The following is a 22,533-nucleotide window of genomic DNA, read 5'->3' as shown; positions in this document are numbered from 1 at the left end:
CTGTTTTTCTATTTAGCATGTAAGCTGCATGAGCAGGGTACATGTCTATTTTGTCCACCATCACATTTTCAGCATCCATAACAGCTCCTGGCCCATACTAGGTGCTCAATGAAAAGATGATGAATGAACAGGGAAGTTAGGTATTAGGGCTATTTGAGAAGAGGCACGAGTGAGGCAGACTGTGGAAAATGAGGATAAGGGGTATCTCAGAAGCAACACACTGGATGACCTTACTGATCGGTTCATATTTAGAGTGATGGGGCTCACACTTGTTCTTCAAATTTGGAGATTAATTTATATATTCATTACAATATAAGGAAATGCCATTTTAGGTCCAGAAACTGCTGAGAATGGATTAGATGCTCCAGGACAATTTTGTGATTAAATAACTAATTATGGAACAATTTGTTGATCATCTCATCTGTACTTAGTCCAGATATGAGGTGTTGAAAAAAAAGATAGGATACTTGCAATGATTTCTACAAAAATATGTTATTAAAACTCATGGCTTGATAGAAGTTGTATTAATAAATACACCCTTGGCTGGGCACGGTGGCTCACACCTGTAATCCCAGCACTTTGGGAGGCCGAGGCAGGCAGATCACCTGAGGTCTGGCCAACATGGTGAAACCCCGTCTCTACTAAAAATACAAAAAAAAAGACCCAAGCACGGTGGCGGGCACCTGTAATCCCAGCTACTGGGGAGGCTGAAGCAGGAGAATTGCTTGAACCCAGGAGGCTGAGGTTGCAGTGAGCCAAGATTGCACCACTGCACTCCAGCCTGGGTGACAGAACGAGACTCTGTCTCAAAACAAACAAATACACCCTCAAAGGACCAGTGACAAAAAATATTGATTTGTTCAAAATCTATATAAATTAGCTTGGGTAACATGGTGAAACCTCATGTCTACAAAAAAAAACCAAAAAACAGAAAACAAAAATTAGCCAGGCATGGTGGTACATGCCTGTAGCCCCAGCTATTCTGGTGGCTGAGGCAGGAGGATCGCTTGAGCCCAGGAGGTTGAAGCTGCTGTGAGCCGTGATTGGACCACTGAACTCCAGCCTGGGGGACAGAGTGAAACTTTGTCTCCAAAAAAAAAAACAAAAAACACAACAACTATATAAATCTTTGAAATTGAAAATATCTCACACAAATATAGACTAAATATTACAGTGGTCTAGCAAAAGACTAACTTTCCCCTAAGGAATGCAATTTTGTTAGTACATAATAATGAATTAATATAATATATTTATATGGGACTTCAGAGGTTACTGATAATGGTAAATGCCTCACCTTATTTTAACCCTCATAATAGTCCTGGAAGATGGAACAGATGGTTTTTTATTATGCCTTGTTTCCAGTGAGGCACTGAGGAGTTGAAGGGCCTGACAAATCTCAATCCAGATGATTAATATAATATAGTCACTAATAAGATGGCCATTAACAAATGGAACAGTTACAGATAAAAAACTCTGGACAAATATCCATAGGATGGTTAGTGGCTGAGCAAGAATAGAAAATCTGTGAGGCTGGGCGCAGTGGCTCATGCCTTATCTCAACACTTTAAGAAGGCTGAGGCGTGCAGACTGCTTGAACCTGAGTTCGAGACCAGCCTGGGCAGCATGGTGAAATCTCGTCTCTACAAAAAATACAAAAAATAGCTGTGTGTGGTGGCATGCACCTATAGTTCCAGCTACTTGGGAAGCTGAGGCAGGAGGATTGCTTGGGCCTGGGAGATCAAGGCTGCAGTGAGCCGTGATGGCACCATTGTACTTCAGCATGGGTGACACAGAACTAGACCCTGTCTAAAAAAAGAAAAAAAAAGGAAGAAAAAAGAAAGAAAAGAAAAAAGAAAAAAACCCTTGAGCTCATTACTATAGTTAATCTGTCTATAAATCCTTGCATTTAGAGTAGATTTTTTTAAGGTTAGCAAGAGTGTTATAGTATATTATATTCTCAAATCCAGTAGATTATTTTCTTGCGTAGGTATAAGGAGACACATTTGAAAAGACAGCATGCAATGCCTTAATAAAAATATTCTCTGTTAAAATAATAATATTCACGTGGCAATGGATGACCAAACTTCTTTCTATATACGTATACTCATAAAGGAAAACATCTTGTTCATACATCATTCTGGAAAACATGGACCATTGCCAAACTGAGAAATTGAGGAGGTATTCTGTGAGTATTAATGACAGTATTATCTCAATTACTTTAAAAAATCCATAGTATTTTCGGCCGGGCGCGGTGGCTCACACCTGTAATCCCAGCACTTTGGGAGGCCAAGGCGGGGGGATCACGAGGTCAGGAGATCGAGACAATCCTGGCTAACATGGTGAAACCCCGTCTCTACTAAAAATACAAAAAAAATTAGCCGGGCATGGTGGCGGGTGTCTGTAGTCCCAGCTACTCGGGAGGCCGAGGCAGGAGAATGTCATGAACCTGGGAGGCGGAGCTTGCAGTGATCCCAGATCACACCACTGCACTCCGGCCTGGGCGAGAGGGAGACTCCGTCTCAAAAAAAAAGAAAAAAAAAATCCATAGTATTTTCTCAATTAAGTTTTTTGTCTGTAAAGCTTTGGTGTGCTGTTATTGTTCATTGACGTATTATAAGTGCCCAGAGAGTGCACTCAGGCACTCAAGAAATATTTATTGAAATGAAATGAAATTGCCTGTCAATAAAAAGTCAAAATGGCTTTTTTTTAAAACCCCTGGACTTTTGTTTGAGGGCTTTGGGGGGTGGTATTTACTAGTGCATGGATATAATAGCTAAGTTTTCTGTTAATAAAATTATTAGTAATTGTTAAGGTAGTGTGATAAATTACTATGTTACCATGTTCTGCAGAAACCATGAAATCTAGGCATTTCATGTCTTGAACAAGCCAGGGAGACTCTGCTAGACGGAAGAAAGAAATGAAAAAGGGAAGGAAGATGAGTGGACTTCTATGCCAGTGGCTTGGTTAGATGCTTGACATCTGCAAACTCATAATTTCATGAACGCCTGTGTGAGGTTAGACCCCTTCCAGGACAGGAAGCAGAATACAGAGGGGTTTGACAGCCCACCTTCCAATTCCATAGTTCCACAGTCTGGAAGTTAGGAGGTAATGTTTATATCTAGGACTATGTTGCTGCTTCCAAGATCTGCTTGTTTTGGGGCCGGATTCCTGACAGAAAACCGGAATTGCCAGTCTAATAGGTTCAAGCAAGAACCACTCTTTGACAACAATTGAAGGGATTTTTAGTTGGCTTTTATAGAGCAAACTAAATATTAGTTGAAGATGAGTGAACCCAGATTTTTCATATAAGCTATATGAAAAGAAATATGCAAATGTGCATGTATAGCTTACTCAGATCAGGTTTTTGTTCTTATCGCTGAACTAAATCTACCTTTTTCAAGGTCACCAGTAACCTTCCTGTTGCTAAGTTCAGTGGCAATTTTCAGCTGTTGTCTTACTTAATCTATCAGTAGCATTTCATGTAATTTTTTTCTTTTCTTCTTGAGACACTATTTTTTTTTTAACTTGGACAATTCTTAGACCTCTTCTCTTTTCCATCTGCACTCATTCACCATCCAGTCTCCTGACTTTAAATACCCATGCTGATCACTCTCTATTTTCTATCTCCCGGGAAGACCAACTCCCTGACCTCATAGTCATATATTCACTTGCCTACTTGATATTGCCACCTGGGTATCTAAAGGACATTATGCACTTGACATATTTAAGATTGAACTCCAAACCATTCCCCAGAAACCTGCTCCTCCTGTAATCTTCCATATGTCGGTAAATGGCAAGTCTATCTTTACAGTTGTTCAAGCCAGAACTCTTGGCATCATCGCTGATTTCTCTCTTTTTCTCTTGCCTTGTTTTCATTTTATCAGCAAATCCAGGCAGCTCTTTCTCCAGAATATGTCCAGCATCTGGCTACTTCTCACTACCCCTAGTGACGGTGATGGGGTAGTGAGAAGCAGCCAGATTCTGGGCATATTCTGGTCCAAGAGTCACCAAAATCTCTTACAAATGACTCCTATCTGTTCTCTCTCTTTCTGCCCATGACATTCTACAGCCTGTTCTCATAGCAGTATAGTGATTGCTCCAAAATATGTCATAATGTCACTCCTTTGCACACCCAACATTGACTTGATTCTCATCTTAGAATAAGAACCTGTCTTTACAATACCCTACAAGGCGCTTCAGAATGTATTTCCCAACCACCCTAATAGTCTACTCTCTGATATCCTTCCTACTTCTCCCTTCCTCGCTTCTTCATCTCCAGACACAACAGGCTCTTTGCTCCCCCTTTCCCATCCCAGGAATGTTTTCTCCTTGGGGTCTCTGCACCAAGGGTTCCCACAGAGATCTGTGAGGTTCACTACCTCATCTCCTGCAGGAATTTGCTCACAAATGGAGTTCCTCCCTGATCACCCTATTAAAATTGCAGTTTCTGGGGCCAGGTGCGGTGGCTCACTCCTGTAATCCCAGCACTTTGGGAGGAAGAGGTAAGCTGATCACCTGAGGTCAGGAGTTTGAGATTAGCCTAGCCAACATGGTGAAACCCCATCTCTACTAAAAAAAAAAAAAGAAAAAAAATACAAAAAAACCCACACAAAAATTAGCTGGGCATGGTAACGTGTACCTGTAATCCTAGCTACTCAAGAGGCTGAGGCAGGAGAATCGCTTGAATCCTGGAGGTGGGGGTTGCAGTGAGCCGAGATCATGCCACTGTACTCCAGCCTGGGTGACTGAGCAAGACTCTGTCTCAAAAGAAAATAATAATAATAATAATTGCAGTTCCTCTCTGAAAGCATCTCCTAATCCTTTCATGGCAATGCTTTCTTTCTTTCCAAAGCTCATGTCACCATCTGACCCACTGCTCATTTTACTCATTTGTCTTTACTTATCATCTGTTTTCCACACTAGAATATAACCTCTGCGGGAACAGGAATTTTTACTTATGCCCTGTCACCAAGGGCAGTGCCTGACGCATAGTAGGCACTTTGTAAATACTTGTGAAATAAACAAACAGCTACTTTGAATGTAAGTATTTAAATCTTCATCTAACAAGTTATAGCTCTAACTGATGTTTTTCTACTGTTGATTCCAAGCCCTCTGTTTCTTGCCCGTCTCTTCTCTCTGGATCTGCTCTGATGTTTGTTGGGCTGGTCTCTGGTGTAGTAATGCGGGAAATTCTTAACTCTCTACCGGCAAATGTTTAGACATTACACTTTAAATACTGTATTTTTATCAACAATATTTCCATAGCTCTGGCTGTTCCTTTGACAACTAGAAATCGAGGGAATAAAATCCTCTTCTTACGCTGCATTAAGTGGCCACCTCAGTTACCAATGAATACAGAAACTCCTGGAATTTTATTTTTGGTTTAACTACTTCCTGCCTATATGAGGCCCTTACAGTATATATTCATATACTTATTGGATTTGTTCTTTTGGAATAACCCATATCATTTGCTTGATATTCATGTAGGGTGGTTATTTTTGATGCCAGTTGTGTGTATGTAAGGTCTTTCCCTAAAGAACTCCAGCTGCTCTGCGTCGTTTCAGCAAGCAGGAAATTCTGTACCTGGCAGTTCTTGCTGACCCAGCTAGAAGTGGCCGAATGACGCATTTCACTTTCAGGGGCTATTGCTGGGTTTTCATATTCATACTATAAATAGCACTTCAGGGAACACTCAGATACACTGAACATTTTCTTTGCAGTCCAGTTCAGTGTTGGCAGAAAGAAAGTCACATGCTATGTGGTCCTACACAAGTCACTTGCCCCTTAGTGGGTCTTAAGCTCTAGACAGACCCACCCAGAGCGTTCATTTGCTCATAAACACAGCATTACTCTCAGCAAATACTTCTGTGTCGTTGTTTACGCTGCTTTCTGTGCCTGGAGGAATCCTACGTATTCTTTAAAGTTCATCCCAAGTGAGAAAGCTTTCCCTGAATTGGCTCAGCAGAAATGCCTTCTTCCTCCTTGTGGATTGCCCCATAGCATTCGGTGTGCATCTCTTTGGCAGCAACTTCAGCATTATAATAGAGTTTGTTACCTAGGTATATATTTTCACACTCTCATCATCCCTTTCTCTCCTCACATCCCAAATTGTGAACCCTCAGGCCTGTGACTTCTGTCCACATGTATCTCTCCCCAACAGTTAGCAAAGGAAATGTTCAGAAACATTTGTCAAGTGAATGGCTGATTGTATGAATGAATGAGATTGCAATCACATAGGAGAATGGAGCTCATTTGTTTCCAGCTTAATGGCTTTAAAAATAATCCTGTGTTTACTTTGTATTTTTTTTTTTTTAATTTTCCCTAGCAAACACCTTCTACTATGTGCATGGCCAATTGGAGAGGAAAAAAATAAATGTTGTTATATTTAAATACACTTCAGGGAGGCTTTTTAAAAATTTTGCCTTTTAAATTTCAAGGCAACAGACTAGTTTGTTCCTTACAAACTTCTTGGCATCTTTCTTTTCACATGCTCTTTTTTGCTGGACCCAGTCTTCAGTCAAATTCCTCCAAAGGGTCTGCTGTAAACAATGATTTTGTGAGCGGTTGTGTGTTCTTTGCAGTGAAAACCCGCCTTGTTTTCTGTTGCTAGGCAACCCCATTCCAGCTGCCATTGAAGAAATGTGCGGTGGTGGGAAATGGTGGGATTCTGAAGAAGAGTGGCTGTGGCCGTCAAATAGATGAAGCAAATTTTGTCATGCGGTAAGAGAGAGCACCCACAGCGCGGCCTCTGCCTTCTCTCCTTTTCCCCACCCCTCCCATGAGCCCTGGGGCTTTTCAAAACTAGTCACTTGTGATTAATCAGTTGTAGCATGCTCCTTAGCTTCACTTCCAGCTCATAGACAAGTGAGTTTAGGAGATTGGTAAGGGGAGCGAGGGAACATGCCCTGAGAAAGTACAAAGCCGAGAAGGCTCAGGCGGAACAGAGATACCCACTCTGCTGTGAATAAGGGAGCAGGGGAAAGTGGAAAATCTCACATCTCATTTTAGGTTGTACAGTCAGGTGATTCCGGCTTTTAAAATTGTTCTTCTCCTTAAGGGCAACTCTCTATGAATAAATGCTTTAATGGATTCATTTTATTCTGTACCTTATTCTTCTTAGTTTTTGACCAAAGCATGTGTAAGTGGCAAGTGGGATCTGAAGACGGATTAAATCTTTGAGTGAGTGGGAAAACTGGAACAAAGGAGCAGGGGTAAATTTCAACAAGGAGGACGCTTGGTAAAGGGACTGAGCAGAGTGGTGATGTGCACATCAGTTCCAGGAAAAACAGGAGGCCCCTGTAGGAGCATGAAAAGGAATTGCTGAGACATATTCAGCCAGGGGCAGAGACTGCCAAATTGTAGGGGCAGCAGCCTGCACTGCTGGGTGATTCTGCCCAGACATGCTTACCAGCCAGGTATAGAAGGAGAGACAGCAAGTGATTGGATAAGGACAGGTTTCGGATTATCTGGGTGAGAGGGAAGAAGGACAGAGAGTGACAACTTGGAGGGCTCTGGCTACAGAGGGTGTAAAGTAACACACCTTGAAATCTGGGCTGGGCAGGAAGAGAGCTCTGACATGAGTGAAGGAGAAAGGATGGGGTCAGGTGATGGGGTCATTCAGAGCAGGGGTGAGGTAAGTTGTTGCTCCTGGCTATGAATGAAGGAGACATGGAATAATAAGAAGCTAAAGTCAAAGAATGGCTTTCTGGAGGGCAAGACTTCAGAGCTCAGGGTATCTCGGGGATGAGTGGACATGCTGTAGAAAAAGAAAACATTTGTTATGGAGCAAATAAAGGAACCTTGAGGATAGACTCTGAGGGACCTTTCAGGTGGACCCTCAAGCCTCACTGAGGTGGAAATGACTATGAACCAAGTGCCAGAAGACTCTGTGGCCATGAAGGTGAAGACCACAGCAACATCAAGGATAGAAAGCTGAGCGAGATTTTGTATTCCTGTTTATTTTTAAGTATAAACGAGTAACAGTCTAGGAGTGGAAAAAAGGTAGCCAAGAGGATGCTAAGCCACCTCTGAGCCCTGAGCTAAGTGGGAGAGGGAAGAGTAAAAACTTTATTTGAGAGAGTTTCAAGAGAAGCCATGTACTTGTGGGGGCTAAGTTCCCTCTCAGAGTTGGTCTCCTTGAAAGACATTTTTTTTTCTCACTTGGCGAAGCCTGCAGGAGAGTCTAGATCCTTCTATACCCACCTTTCCTTCATGCAGGTACCCTCAGCATAGTTTTTCCTCTGTATTGCAGTTTTTCTTTTCAACATAAACAAACAATAGAAAAATGGAAAAAGTACAAATGTAGTTCTTTTAGTTCCAGTCAATGCAACACCTGCTCATTGAGCACCCATGACATATAGGCCTTGAGCTGGCTCTAGGAATGGTGCGTTGAACAATTCTATAGTGGATTTATATCCTAGAGATGTGTTTGCTACCATGGGGGAATTCAGACACACGGGAGCTTCTCAAGAGAAGTGGTGTGTGAGCTGAGTCTTCTCTTCGTTTCACCCTAAGCAGAGAAACAACCTTTCCCAAGAGTCCGAGGTGGGAAAGACAGCAAGTGCTGTTGCAGTGTCATGAACAGTGGGGAAAATGACTTGAGATGGAGCTAGAGAGGTATTTAAGGCATTGGAGTGGAGAAAATCACCTAGAGAGCATGAATAGGTGAGAAGAGCAGGGAGCCCTGAGCCACCTTCAGGCACCCTCTCCAGTATTTTGGCATTAGGTGAGGCTGAGGAGCCAGCAAAGAACACAGCGAGATAGGAGACAAGTCCTTGCTGTTGTTGACTAGGTCTGTGACCTACAGTGCATTATTTTACCCTTGCTGGGGCCCAGCTTTCTAATTTGTAGGAGGAAGCGGGAGTAGGCAATTCCTCAGGCCCTTCCCATTGTGGCAACTCTTACTCTATCTATGACTGTATGAATACCGTATCACTGTAACACCATTTATGTAGTTTAGTTTAAATTTTCAAATTGCTCTTGAGTATTATTAGTTTTTGTGCTCTTTCCAAAAATTATGTAAGGAAGAGGGAATACATAGTATTCAACTTACAGATTCAAAGAAGTTAAGTGATTTTCAAGTGGCCTTGATACACGTAGAAATGTAAATACACTTCGTGCAGTACAATAAGTGTATTTTTGTATTATTCATGAGTGTGTATGTGTGTGTGTCATCCATTTGTGAAGATGGACGTTTACTAATGTGTAGAAGACTAGGCTTAGGCACCATAGAACGTTATCTATTGTTTCCAGTAGGCCATATTTATCACAAGTAAACAAGAATTTTTTGGCCTTATATGCAATCTGGTGTTGATATATTCAAGTTCAGAATTAATGAGTGCTTCTGATTAGAGTGCCTGGCACAATATTAAGCATAATGTTTCTAAAATATGGGGAGATGAGGGTTGAAAGAATTCAAAGAAGGTAGCACCATAACTAGAACTATGTATGCATATGCCTTTGATTTAATTTCAAGAATAGTGCTGTTTTATGACACATTTTAATTTTTAAAAGCCTTATGTATGGGTTAAATTATAGGAGTAATAAAAGTTGATAAACTATTTTAAAATTATTTGACCATTTGCAGATCTATTAATAAATCATTGCTTAATATGCATTTTGGGGCATGCTTAATATATTGAGATATTATATATTCAAAATTAAACATTTAATGAATAAACGTAGATTAGAAAGCATGTCATATGTCTGGTCCTAGACTGTAGGGTGTGTAATGGACAGATACAGTGAGAGAGAACATCCAAAAATAGCGCTGCCTGTACACAGTGATATACCAGATTACAGTTCAAAGTGTCTTCTAGGACTAGGATGTAACAATTTCATAATTTTCTTTGCTTAAATGTTTTCAAACACATCTTCTAGTGCTGAAAATCAATTTCCCATTTCTCAAAGTAAACATTTGCTCTGTAGCCAAAAGCAGTACTTTAAAAAATAATATCGTTGAATTCAATTTATTGGGAAGATTTGCCAGACAAAAGTTAACAGGGATTGCATCCTCAAAAGGAACTGGTTGGCTTGGGGACATGAATGAGGGAACATAATTTTGGTGCCTTTTGAATTATGCTGAAATGTATGTTTTGCATACTCACATATACAAAAAAAAATAAAGTAATTTCATGATTTTTCTACTTTAAGATTTCTTCCTATCAAGCCCATTTCCCACTTACTTCCACATCCCAATTCAAAGAATATTCATTTCTCATTAATTCTCTGATCAGATCTCTTTTAGGATCATGAGCACAGTTGCTAAGACACTTTAGTCATTAATATTTGTTAATTGTGCCAACAGTGATAATGCAAACTTTGAAACATTTTACACCACAATTATGCCTTATTAAAACAATTTGACTGTATGAAATGTGCCTTTTGTGTACATCTTTGTAATTATCAATTTATGAGTTGAGGAACTAAAATTATGGTGTGCTTTTCCTGAGAGAAGAGATACAGGAAAGTGTCACAGATATTTGCACTTAAAGAAAAAGTTTACCCAGAAGAACTTACACCAAAATGTATTGTCATTATTTTCTGGACATACATCAAAATTCATATAAAATGTAACCTTTATGGTTTTAAGCATTACCCTCTGTTCTAGAAGATAATAAATACTTGCAAGTTTTTATTGAGCTATTACTCTGTGGCAGTAGATATGAAAAGACCCAGACACATGAGCCATGGAACACACAGGAAAACAAAGTATTTACTCATGAAAACCAGTTTGTTTAATAATGACAACACATGTTGACAGTACTCTCCAGCAATACTCAGAATTTACAGTTTTAGCATAACATAGCTGATTCTCACATGCTTCCAAGGGCAATTAAGATCAAAGCTTCTTTAAGAGACAAGTATCCAAATTTTAGTCTGTGTTTTATCCTGGAAGTCATCTTCCTCTTTGCAAAGATCAATTAAATCACAAGACCACAATCAGTTACCACAGCCGGATGAGCCCGGCTGTTAATGCGTAAACTCACTCCCTCATGAGAATCCTCAGGAAACCACGTGGGATATGGGGCAACCACTTGACTGTAGGTACTTCAAGAGTAGGTTCTCTGACTTGGGCTCCACCCCCAAGGCCCCCATAAGGCCCACTGTGTTTGCTTTCAGTGGGCATTCAGCAAAAGCCACTGACTGGTTAACTGACCTGTTGGTAGCTACCAGAAAAACCAGTATCTTATCACCAAAGAACAGATAAAAAGAAGATTCTAAATCAACTGAGACAAGTTTCTGCCTAGGATGCCTTGATGTGGTGACACTCACAGGGTAAATAAGAGACAAAATCAGAGAACTTGAGCTGATCAGCTGAGTGGGTGCCTGGATACCGAGGGTAATTTGTAGGGAAAATTTAGTAGTTGGGGAACTAGCAGAGACTGCAATATTTGTAACATATCTTTACCTACAAGTAAATGATGCTTTGGTTTACTGAAGTAATAAAAAGTTACAGATGCCCTAATGTGGTAGGAATCAAGTTAGACATATGGTTGAAGAGGAGAAATGAGGACTCCGTAATAAAAGAAAGCATAATGGAAACTATAGGCCCATTTGGCGTTTTCATAGATAATAAATATATATTTATTTTTGTATGCTATTTCTGATTTGTGATATATTTGAATATTTACTAAGTGTACACATCAAGATTAGGGAATTTTTATATTACATACCTTTTTTAGTCCTTACAACAATTCAATAAAAGAGGAAAAATCATTATCCTCATTTTGTGTAACGGAGAAACTGAAGTCAGGCAAATGAATTAACTTGCCTAATGTTCCACCGACAGAAAGCCATGGGATTTGAATTTGCAGTGGTCATATTTCCCATTGTAAGCATTTGTAAGATATGGTGGCCAACGAGAGCAACTGGGGCAGGGTGGGGTTTTGGGAGTGGGAGTGGGGTGGCTGTTCCCATCACCAGGGAAACATCATCACCTGTACTCTTTCCTTGGGCTGAACTGGGATGGTGGGTCACTGCATTTCTTTGGATAATGAACCATTATGCTTTCACCAGTAATCAGCCTACGCATTGGCCACACACACAGAAGTCAGACATGCTGTGATTTAAGTGAATAGTACATGCTGTGATTTAAGTGAATAGTACATGGCCCTGAATGCACTCTTATAATTTTGATTTTGGAAAAAGAAAGAAAAACACAAGAAAATATATTAAGTCCTCCTTGTCTTTTGAGGTTTATGGGTGTGCAGAGGTACTGTAGGTCCCGTGTCCTCTAGTGTACCACACTGTCCTGAGCTTTAATTCATCTACGAATGTCTGTCCTACCCTCTCAAAAATATTTTGAATGGAATAAATACCTCCTAGTTACTGTCTCTTTCTTTTTGTAGATAATTTGCCCCTTTGGCTGACATTATCTTTCTTCCTAAACAGGAGTAGTTTTTATGACAGCATTTGGAAGATACTGATAGTTAATTATTCATCTAATGTCTATTAAAAGGGAGAGGTGGTTAAAAAAAAAAAAAAAAAAAAAAAAACAGTTACTGGCCGGGCGTGGTGGCTCACGCCTGTAATCCCAGTACTTTGGGAGGCCAAGGCGGGCGGATCACGAGGTCAGGAGATCGAGACCATCCTGGATAACATGGTGAAACTCTGTCTCTACTAAAAATACAAAAAAATTTAGCCAGGCGTGGTGACAGGTGCCTGTAGTCCCAGCTACTTGGGAGGCTGAGGCAAGAGAATGGCGTGAACCTGGCAGGTGGAGCTTGCAGTGAGTGGAGATCGCACCACTGTACTCCAGCCTGGGTGACAGAGCGAGACTCCGTCTCAAAAAAAAAAAAAAAAAAACAAAACAGTTACTTGTGAATTGAGCTAGAATTAATAAAATTTCTATTTGTATTATTCTAACTGATTATTTAAAACTATGCAAATTGTTCCAAAATGTTTGTTCTTGTTTCTCTAGATGCAATCTCCCTCCTTTGTCAAGTGAATACACTAAGGATGTTGGATCCAAAAGTCAGTTAGTGACAGCTAATCCCAGCATAATTCGGCAAAGGTAAGAGTTTATGACTTTTGTTTGTGACGAACGAAGATGAAGTCTTCTCAAGTACTTAGCATCTCAAAGGCAGCGAGCATAATTCAGTTTGGGAAATCAAGAGGAAAACCATCTAGACAGGCAGGAAGGATGAAGAAGGGAATTGTGAATAAAGAAAGCAGGATTATGGGAATCCAAACAATATTTTATGCCTCCTCTGGGATTCTGTTTCTTGCCTTTAGAGATGATAGAAATAACAAGAAGATCAATTGTTTTGCTCAAAGAACAGCACAATATTCTGTTTACTCATTACTGCTCCTTTTCAATTTGTTGGCTTCAGTCCCAATTTATTGATTGGCAACTGTAAACTGAATTAATATCAAGAATAAAAACAAAGCAATGGCCAATCCATTACATTGCTTTGGCCAATCCATGCATGCATTAAAATAGCAATATTGTCAGAATGTACAAGAATATATGGTTATAGTATACTGTATTACATTACATTATATTATATTCAATCATATTTGGGAGAGCAGATGTAAAATTCTTGTTCTAGTATCAATTCCAGAAATCTTGAAATTGCCTGGAATCTTGGAAGCTGCTGTGGGAGCTTCGGGGGCAGGGGAGGGGGTCAGTCTCTAATTGATGAAGTGCATCAGCGAGCTATCAGCTGTTTCTCCAAGGACTGTTCATTGTAGAGAAGGAGTCCATCTCCAAGGAAAGAGGAATCAAGCATTGCTTTAGGTCCTCCTATGTCCCTAGCAATTAGGAGTGAAATATCCAGATGTTCTGGGCCCAGGCGCTTGTCATCTAAGTCCCGTCCAAGTGAACAGCATGTGTGCTCACTTATTCACAATGTGTCACTACTTGCTTTGGTTCATAAGTATTCCCATAAAATAGATATCTAGAAATGCAATCAGCTTTTAATTTTGGGAGATATTGTTAAATTACCCTCCCCAAATATACCATTTATCTTCAATAATGGATAAGACTGCTTGTTACCCATATGGAAAACAATACTATTTGTGGAAAAAAAGGACACATTATATTTTACTTAATTTGCATTTTTCTGAATATAAGAAGAGCTGAGTGGGTATTGACTATTTGTATTTTTTCTTCTGCTCCTTTGTATTTTTTTCTACTTTCGACTGCTTTAAAAAATATTTTTCAATAGAAAAATCAATAGATTTATAGGAACTCTATATTATGGATATTAAGTCTTTGTATCAAATATTTTATTCTGGCCTGTCACATATATTTTAATTTATATTCTATTGCAATTTAAAATTTTTTATGCGATGATACTAGTTAGTATTTTCCTTTATGGCTTCTTTTATAAAAACAATCTTTCTTTGGATGATCTTTCTTACTCTGATGCTCCTCCCTTCCATGAAAAAAATATCCTGAATGTTTCTAATGCATTTATAGTTTATATTTAGAAATGTAATCCATGTAAATGTATTTATTTTTAATCTTATAAGAGTAATTTTATTGTTTTTCAACACAAATATATGTTCATTGTAAGAAATCAAACAGAAAAGTACAAAGAAGAAATAAGAGAACACAAGAAACTTTTTCATTAAAACAATTTATTTTTAAATACCTATAGATTCACAGAAAATTGCAAAAAACAATTTACAAGAAGGTAAATTGTTCCCCCAGTTCCCCCCAAAGGTGACATCTTTGACTATTATTTTGATTTAGGAATAAAATAACTTTTAAGAAGGAACACATGTTCCTCTGGAGGGAAATGAAACATTCAATATATTGTATCGAGGACCAGAAGATTCTGTTGTTCTACCTGAATATGTGGAGTTGGTGTAAGATTTAAAAAGGAATGTGAAAAAGAATGTTCAGAGCAAGATTTAGAACAAGCTGAGGGAGAGAGGGAGGGAAGGAAATGAGGGAGGGAGGGAAAGAGACGAGGGAGGGAGGGAAGGAGACGAGGGAGGGAGGGAAGGAGACGAGGGAGGGAGGGAAGGAGACGAGGGAGGGAGGGAAGGAGATGAGGGAGGGAGGGAGAGGGAGAGATTGTTTTGGGGGAAAATATAAATACAAATGGAGGAAGGACAGAGTCAAAAATTAAATTTTGAAGAGGAAAGTAGAACTGTTGGTTAAGACTTAAGCTCATTATTAAGAAAACACTCATGGACAAGCAAGAATCATTATTACTAACATTGGTAAGCATTTAGTTCACATTGCTGTGTGCCAGGTTCTGTGCCCTTTATAGGCAGTTCCTCACTTCATCCTTGAAACAATCCTAATAGACAGAAACTATTTTAATTTATGCATTTGACAGAAGAAGAAACCTGTGATGTGGTGAATCTAGGAACCTGCTCATGCACACAGCTGCTAATAATCGCCTCGGACTTCATCCAGGCCTCTCTTATTCCAAAGCCCATGCTCTCAAACAGTGACCATCTCTGAGAGAAAAAAACCCAAACTGCTTTTTCCTCTGTTCTCACACTACAACACAGAAGACTGTGACAAAGAACCAGGGTTGGGGGGTCTGGCTCTTTCCAGTGACCAGCCCCCACCCTGAAGCTGCATAGGGCCTCAATCAACTCATTAACACGCAAAAAGATAGCACTGTGGAGTTTCTAAAGATTTTAGGCGTTGTATACTACAAAATGAGATCAACGATCTCAAATATCTATTTCATAATATTACACCATCACACCCTCTGATCTTTTTCCAAAATCCATGTGTGGCACAAGGAGACAATAGAGTTTTCCCAGAATAATCAACATAGAAAACTTCTGCCACCAAATATATTTGTGTTTTTCCCCCACACAGCAAGCAAGCAATCAGTTTTGCAGCAGACACCAGCGGGGTATCTCCAATTCAATTCCCACACTATCTACAGATAGTGTCAGATCCCACAGATTGAGGTTCAGTCCCACAAGACTACCCCCCACCCCCACCAGTCACAAGTCTAGGCCTCTGGAACTTCTGACTGACTGGCTTCAAGTTGGGGTTCCCCCAATTCTCTTTTTGGGTTTGATTAATTTGCTAGGGCAGCTCACAGAACTCAAGGAAACACGTTTACTGGTTTATTATGTTACAAAGGATTCAGATGAAGGAGTGCGTAGGATGAGGGATGGGGGAAGGGACATGGAGCTTCCATGCCCTTCCTGGGCACACCATCCCCCAGAAACCTCCACTTTCTTATCTGGAAGCTCTCCAAGCCCTGCCCTTTTGGGTTTTTATGGAGGCTTCATTAGCAGGCATGATTGATGAAACCATTAACCACTGGTGATCAACTTAACCTGTAACCCTTTTCTCCTCCCCAGAGGTCAGGGAGGGGGGCTGAAGTCCTAACCCTATAATCCTGCCTTGATTCTTTCCAGTGACCAGCCCCCCACTCTGAAGCTGCATAGGGCTGCCAGCCGTCAGTCAACTCATTAAGATACAAAAAGTTATCACTGTGGAGTTGCTAAAGATTTTAGGAGTTACAAGGTCAAAGATCAAATATATATTTCACAACTTTACACCATCACACCCTCTGATCTTTCTCCATGATTCATGTGTTGCACAAGGAGACAGTAGCGTTTTCACAGGTTATAAATAATTTTTTAAAGTGAATGAAAGTTTCTTCATTTTAAAAAATGTATTCAATGTAACAAGGTTTCTGTTCAAATCAATATGCTTACACCAATTCCATTTTGTGACATAAGAAAAAATTGCATTTACAATAGCATCAAATAATATGATACACTTAATTAAGAAAGCAAGTCCTCTTTGGAAAAAATATGAAATTTTATTGAGAGACACTTTAGACAACCTGATTAGATGTACTGATAATACCATGTGCATGATTGAAGGACTCAGTATTTAAAGGCACCAGGTCTACCCAAATCTATCTACAGATTCATTGAAATTCCAATAGAAATCCTAATGATGCATGCATGTGTAAGTGTGTGTTAAACTTAAAAAGTTATGTAGAAATACGAAGAGCCGAGAATAGCAAAGAAGCTCTTGAAGAAAAAATGATTGGCAGAGCTGCTCTATAAGATGTTAAGACTCATTGTTCAATTCCCACATATGAGTGAGAACATGCCGTGTTTGGTTTTTTGTCCTTGCGATAGTTTGCTGAGAATGATGGTTGCCAGCTTCACCCATATCCCTACAAAGTATTAAAAAGCTATTATAATTAAGGCAATGTGGCTCTGGTGCAGGGATAAACCAACTGAGCAGTGAAACAGAATAGGATACTCCCAAATATTTCCACATAGATATAAACCAGTATATATGACAGATGTCATATTTATATCATTGATATAAATATGAAGAGCCGAGAATAGCAAAGAAGTATAAACTTTTCAAAATGATGTTGGGATAATTAGATTACACATGGGAAAAAAATACATTAAATTAAACCTCTACCTCACAACTTATACCAAAAATTATTTTCAGGTGGTTAAGACCTAAAAATAAAGCTGCTGGGCCCGGTGGCTCATGCCTGTAATCTCAGCACTTTGGGAGGCCAAGGCTGGTGGACTGGCTGAGGAGTTGAGACCAGTCTGGGCAACGTGGAAAAGCCTCATCTCTACCAAAAAATACAAAAGTTAGCCGGGTATGGTGGCACGCGGCTGTAGTTCCAGCTACTTGGGAGGCTGAGGCAGGAGAATTGCCTGAGTCCAGGAGGTGGAGGCTGCAGTGAGCCATGTTCGTGCCACTGAACCGAAGTCTGTCGAGTGAGACTCTGTCTCTAAAATAATAATAATAATAATTTAAAATAAAAAATAAAACCAACTAACAATATGGCTAGGGACAAAGATGTAGCAAGTAAAACTATAAGGAACAATAAGTAGTCACTTCTCAGGGTAGGAAGAGTATTGGGTTCAGGTGTGGAATAATGGGACCTCTGGATTGCTAGAAGTGTTCTTTTTCTTGGCCAGGCTGGTGTAACATGGATATACACTTCATAATGATTGCTTAGGCTGCACATATATGTTAGATGCACTCTTCAGTAGATATACTTTACTAAAAACATAAGAAAAAAGTATGCTAAGTGATGGAGGACTATACAACTTGTAGTTAATTTTAAAGTTTCTCAGTTTGCTTTTTTGACAAAATTGAGTTCCAGAGATGTATACTAGAGTGTAAGTTCTATATAAAAGGGATCTCAGTGTCTTGAACATAACAATTGATAAAAAACATTTCTTTTTTTTTGAGACAGAGTTTCACTCTTGTTGCCCGGGCTGGAGTACAGTGGTGCGATCTTGACTCACTGCAACCTCTGCCTCCTGGTTCAAGAGATTCTCTTGCTTCAGCCTCCCAAGTCGCTGGGATTACAGGCATGTGCCACCACACCCAGCTAATTTTGTATTTTTTGTAGAGACGGGGTTTCACCATGTTGGCCAGGCTGGTCTTGAACTCCTGACCTCAGACGATCCACCTGCCTCATCCTCCCAAAGTGCTGGCATTCCAGGCGTGAGCCACTGCACCCGGCCAATAAAAATATTTGAATAGAAATATAGTTAAAGCCTTATCAGCACCACTGTCAGTGTTGTGAAGCTCTGTGCTCAAATTGGAATATAATGTTTTAAGCCATCAATTATCAACTTTTCATTTTATAGAAGGGATCAAACAGGTAGCAAGTGCTGGAAACTTTTGGTTAAATACAGCTGAGACTGCATTCATAGCATCTTGCTCACGTGGCTATCAGTATATGCAAACAGGGTGGTATACAAAGTGCAAACACTTGTATATAGGGATTAAAATATAGATGATGCTATACTACCATGGCACAGTAAAATGGAAGAAATAATACTGAAGTGAGAAAGGCAGTATGTATTTCTATATTAGAAGATTATCCTATTTATATTAGATATTTTATTCATATCTCGCAGTCTTCTCTCAAAGCTGTGCAAATCCAAGACATCAGTAGTTATCTTGTACTTTCATGTGATGAAAAATTAAACTCGTTGGGCAAAGATGTGCAGTGGAAATGCTAATTTTCATAGCTGTCTCCAAAACCTTGATTCTCCTAAAAATATTCTATCAGAAGTTATAAGCATTAAGAGTTTTCACTATAGAATTCTGTTAGAAAATATCAGTAACAAGATAAAACAGGTTTTAGAAAAATTAATACACATATGTGAGAGGCACTCATAATTATAGTGACAAAAAGAAAGTTAGAGAAGATAATACTTATTGCTCTATCTAAAAGAAATTCTCAGTAAGAAGGAGCTTTGCTACAGTAAGAAGGAGCTTTGCTACAGCCTTTATTAGGATATCTTGTTTGGAGTGCATTCTTCTTGACAGTATCCAGAACAAAAAGATTAGTTAGGGTGCCTGAGACGTAAGATTAGAAAGGGCTTTGCAGTCACATTCATCCTCTGATTGAATTTTTATGGGCGAAGAGAGGAGAGGTGGTTTTAATCTGGCAGCTGGATGTTTAAACTCCTTACTATTATCCTTTTTCTTCCTTTGCTGGCCTTTGCAGGTGGAAGGCAGAGGATTCATACATATCATTACCCTTCATCAATGCACCATCTGTGGCCCTTGTTCTTAAAATGTTTTTGTTCAATACTCTTTATCTTATTTGTATGAATTTAAGGCATATAGTGCCATTTTGTTAAGTGGCTATATCGTGTAGCGGTGAAGTTAGTGTTCAAATATCCTTTAAAAGATTTTTTAAATCCATGATTCCCTTGATTATTTTTAATTAACCTAATTTTTGTGGCATAGGTTAAATCGTTGCCAAGTATGGACTTTTCAGGGCATTATATACATATGCTTTAAATATATATTGTCAGAATTTCAGAAGTGCAGATCTAGTTCTTCCGATGTTACATTTCCTCATGGCAAAATCAGTCTCTTTGTCAAATTAATTTATTAAGTTAACTTTTTGTCAGAAAAGATGGACTACTTTAATTCAAATAAGTGTTACAGTATAACCCAATATAATTATTGGGTTTAATTATATTGAGTTTAATATAAACCCACTTCTCAGGTTTAATTATTCAACATACACAGTATGGGGAACTGTCAAGAGTTTGTCGCCTGGATAAAATAAGGCACAGCTCCCTTCTATTTCTTCTAAATACATTTTTGCTTTTCTTCAGGGGATATTCTCTCAGAAGCTGTGTATTTTGGAAATGTTTCTTTGTTTGGTGGCCTAATGGCTTTTATCCTTTGGGGCAAGGCATCATTATAATATTTGGGATAATAGGAGGCATGACTTTCTTTTATGAAATAGAAAAAGAAAAATTATGGAAATAGAATTTGGAAAAGAGAGTTCTTTAGACTGTCAGATTGGTCTTGAGCAAATATATTGTAGAAAAGTATACATATGGAGTTTGAAGGTCTGGAAATTTATGGGGAGGAGGAGGAATAAAATGAGAGCCAACAAATATTTCTTGAAATCTACTCTGGGACATGACATACAAAGTTGAATGAGATGGCCTCAAACCCTGAAGTTGCTCACAGAAGCAGACATGTCCATGGTTGTAGTGTCCATGGAAGGGATTTCATAAATTTGAGGGAATTCTTCTGTATTAGTCCATTCCCACATTGCTTGCAGTGAGCAGAGATCGCGCCATTGCACTCCAGCCTGAGTGATAGAGTGAGACTCCGTCTCAAAAAAAAAAAAAAAAAAGAAAAGAAATGTCGGAGACTGGGTAATTCTTAAAGAAAAGAGGTTTAATTGGCTCATGGTTCTGCAGACTTTACAGGAAGCATGATATTGGCATCTGCTCAGCAACTGGGGAGGCCTTGGTATACTCACAATCATGGCAGAAGGCAAAGGGGGAGCAGGCATGTCACATGGCCGGAGCAGGAGCAAGAGAGAGCGAGCGAGCTGCCACACTTTTAAACAGCCAGGTCTCATGATAAGTCACTTACTATTGCAAGGACAGCACCAAGGGGATGGTACTAAGCCATTGATGAGAAATCGTCGCCACAATCCAATCACCTCGCATTAGGCCCCACCTCCAACCATTGGGGTTTACAATTCAATATGAGATTTGGGCGTGGACACAGATACAAAACATATCACCTTCTGAAATTATACAAAATGTTCTCTACAGAAAATAATAAAAACTTGGCTGGGCATGGTGGCATGTTCTTGTAGTCTCAGCTACTCGGGAGGCTGAGGTGAGAGGATTGCTTGAGCCCAGAAGGTTGTGTTAGGGTTAGGGTTAGGTTTAGGGTTAAGGTTAGCCATGATTGCACTCTTGCCTGGGCAACAGAGCAAGACCCTGTCTCAAAAAAAAAAAAAAAAAAAAAAAAAAGAGTTGGCATGAACTAGGAAACAGAACGGTATTTAGAACTAATGTAGTACAAATCATGGTGGAGTTAAACTTTTAAAATTTGTAAATGCATAACTTTTAATTCAATAAGGGGACTTGATATGAGACCTCAATATTTATTTTGAGGTATAACCTGAGGAATATCTTCCCATACAAGTAGAAGAGATTTTATCCAATGGTTAGTGCCTCTAAGTTTAATAAAGGGAATTGAGAATGTAGAGATAATCGCAGGGGGAACAATTGTTTATGTTATTAATGTGCTTCTTAAATAATAACTTGAGCTTTGAGGAAAATAACTTGGGTCCAAGATTACAGCAATTTATCTTTAAAATTGTGTACAACTCAATGTACACATACCGTACATGCATGTTTCAAACTGTGTTCCTAAAACTTCCATATCTCTTTTGCTGTCTGACTTCTTTTTTTTTTTTTCCTCCAAACTCAGAGCAGCTTATCAGTGTTTGTATCAAGGCTTCAAAGTCATTGATAGCTATTTATTCTAACACCTTGTTCTGAAATAAGGGAATTAGAAGGCAGATGATAAAACTGAAACTAGAGATAGCAAGTAGGAGATAGAAAAGAAAAGCCCCTAAAAATATGAATACGTGGAGTTGGTGTCTGAGAGGCAATGTTACATAGCAGTGAAGAACACAAGTTTTGATTAGAATGGATTTGTTTTCAAATTATAGTGCTAGTGCTAGTAAGTGTTTCTGCCTACTAGCTATGTAACCTTAGTTACTTAATGTACCATATGTCAATTGAGTATAAAAATTGTTTACCTTGGGGACTGTTGAGAGATATAAATGAGATAATGTAACTGCATCTAGTAGAAGCTATTCTGACTGATATCCAAATTAGCTACTCAAGAGGATTCTCCTGTTGCAATACATTTTGTTCTTGGATAAAACATATTATTTAATACATTATTGTACTCATCAGATTTAGAGAAATCTCCAAGAATATCTGCATGCCCACCTTCCCCACAAAAAAACAAAAACAGAAAACGAGGAAACAAAAACCAGACCAAATGGTGTGAATTATAAAAGTCAGGTACTAAAACTTAGAAAAGAGACCAATCTCTGGACTCACCATGTTAATGGGTGTCCCATATTAAGTCCTGAGAAGGAGCCTATTGTGGTTCCAGGTCAGTAGCAGCCGCTGGCTTCCAACAGAAGCAAACAAATTTCTTCTAGAAGAAAGCTCATAGAATTCTCATATACTATGTTCAAACAAATGATAGCTCATAAGCAAACAATCAAAATGCATACAAGCCATCAA

General features: G+C 39.1%; 1 protein-coding gene across 4 annotated transcripts in view; it reads left to right on the top strand.

The window, feature by feature from the left end:
* Positions 1-22,533, top strand: part of ST8SIA1 (ST8 alpha-N-acetyl-neuraminide alpha-2,8-sialyltransferase 1) — a 260,653-nt gene that overhangs the window by 72,111 nt on the left and 166,009 nt on the right. For 3 of the 4 annotated variants that reach the window (XM_054526948.1, XM_054526947.1, XM_024256942.3), the window contains exons 3-4: positions 6,611-6,720; positions 12,923-13,015. In XM_054526948.1, the coding sequence (XP_054382923.1) occupies positions 6,611-6,720; positions 12,923-13,015 (203 nt within the window). The remainder of the gene's footprint in view (positions 1-6,610; positions 6,721-12,922; positions 13,016-22,533) is intronic. The other variant, XM_024256943.3, reaches the window with a different exon arrangement.

The sequence above is a fragment of the Pongo abelii genome, chromosome 10 (genome assembly GCF_028885655.2).
Source record: "Pongo abelii isolate AG06213 chromosome 10, NHGRI_mPonAbe1-v2.0_pri, whole genome shotgun sequence".
Taxonomy (NCBI): Eukaryota; Metazoa; Chordata; class Mammalia; order Primates; family Hominidae; genus Pongo; species Pongo abelii.
This window is presented reverse-complemented; position numbering and strand designations above follow the sequence as displayed.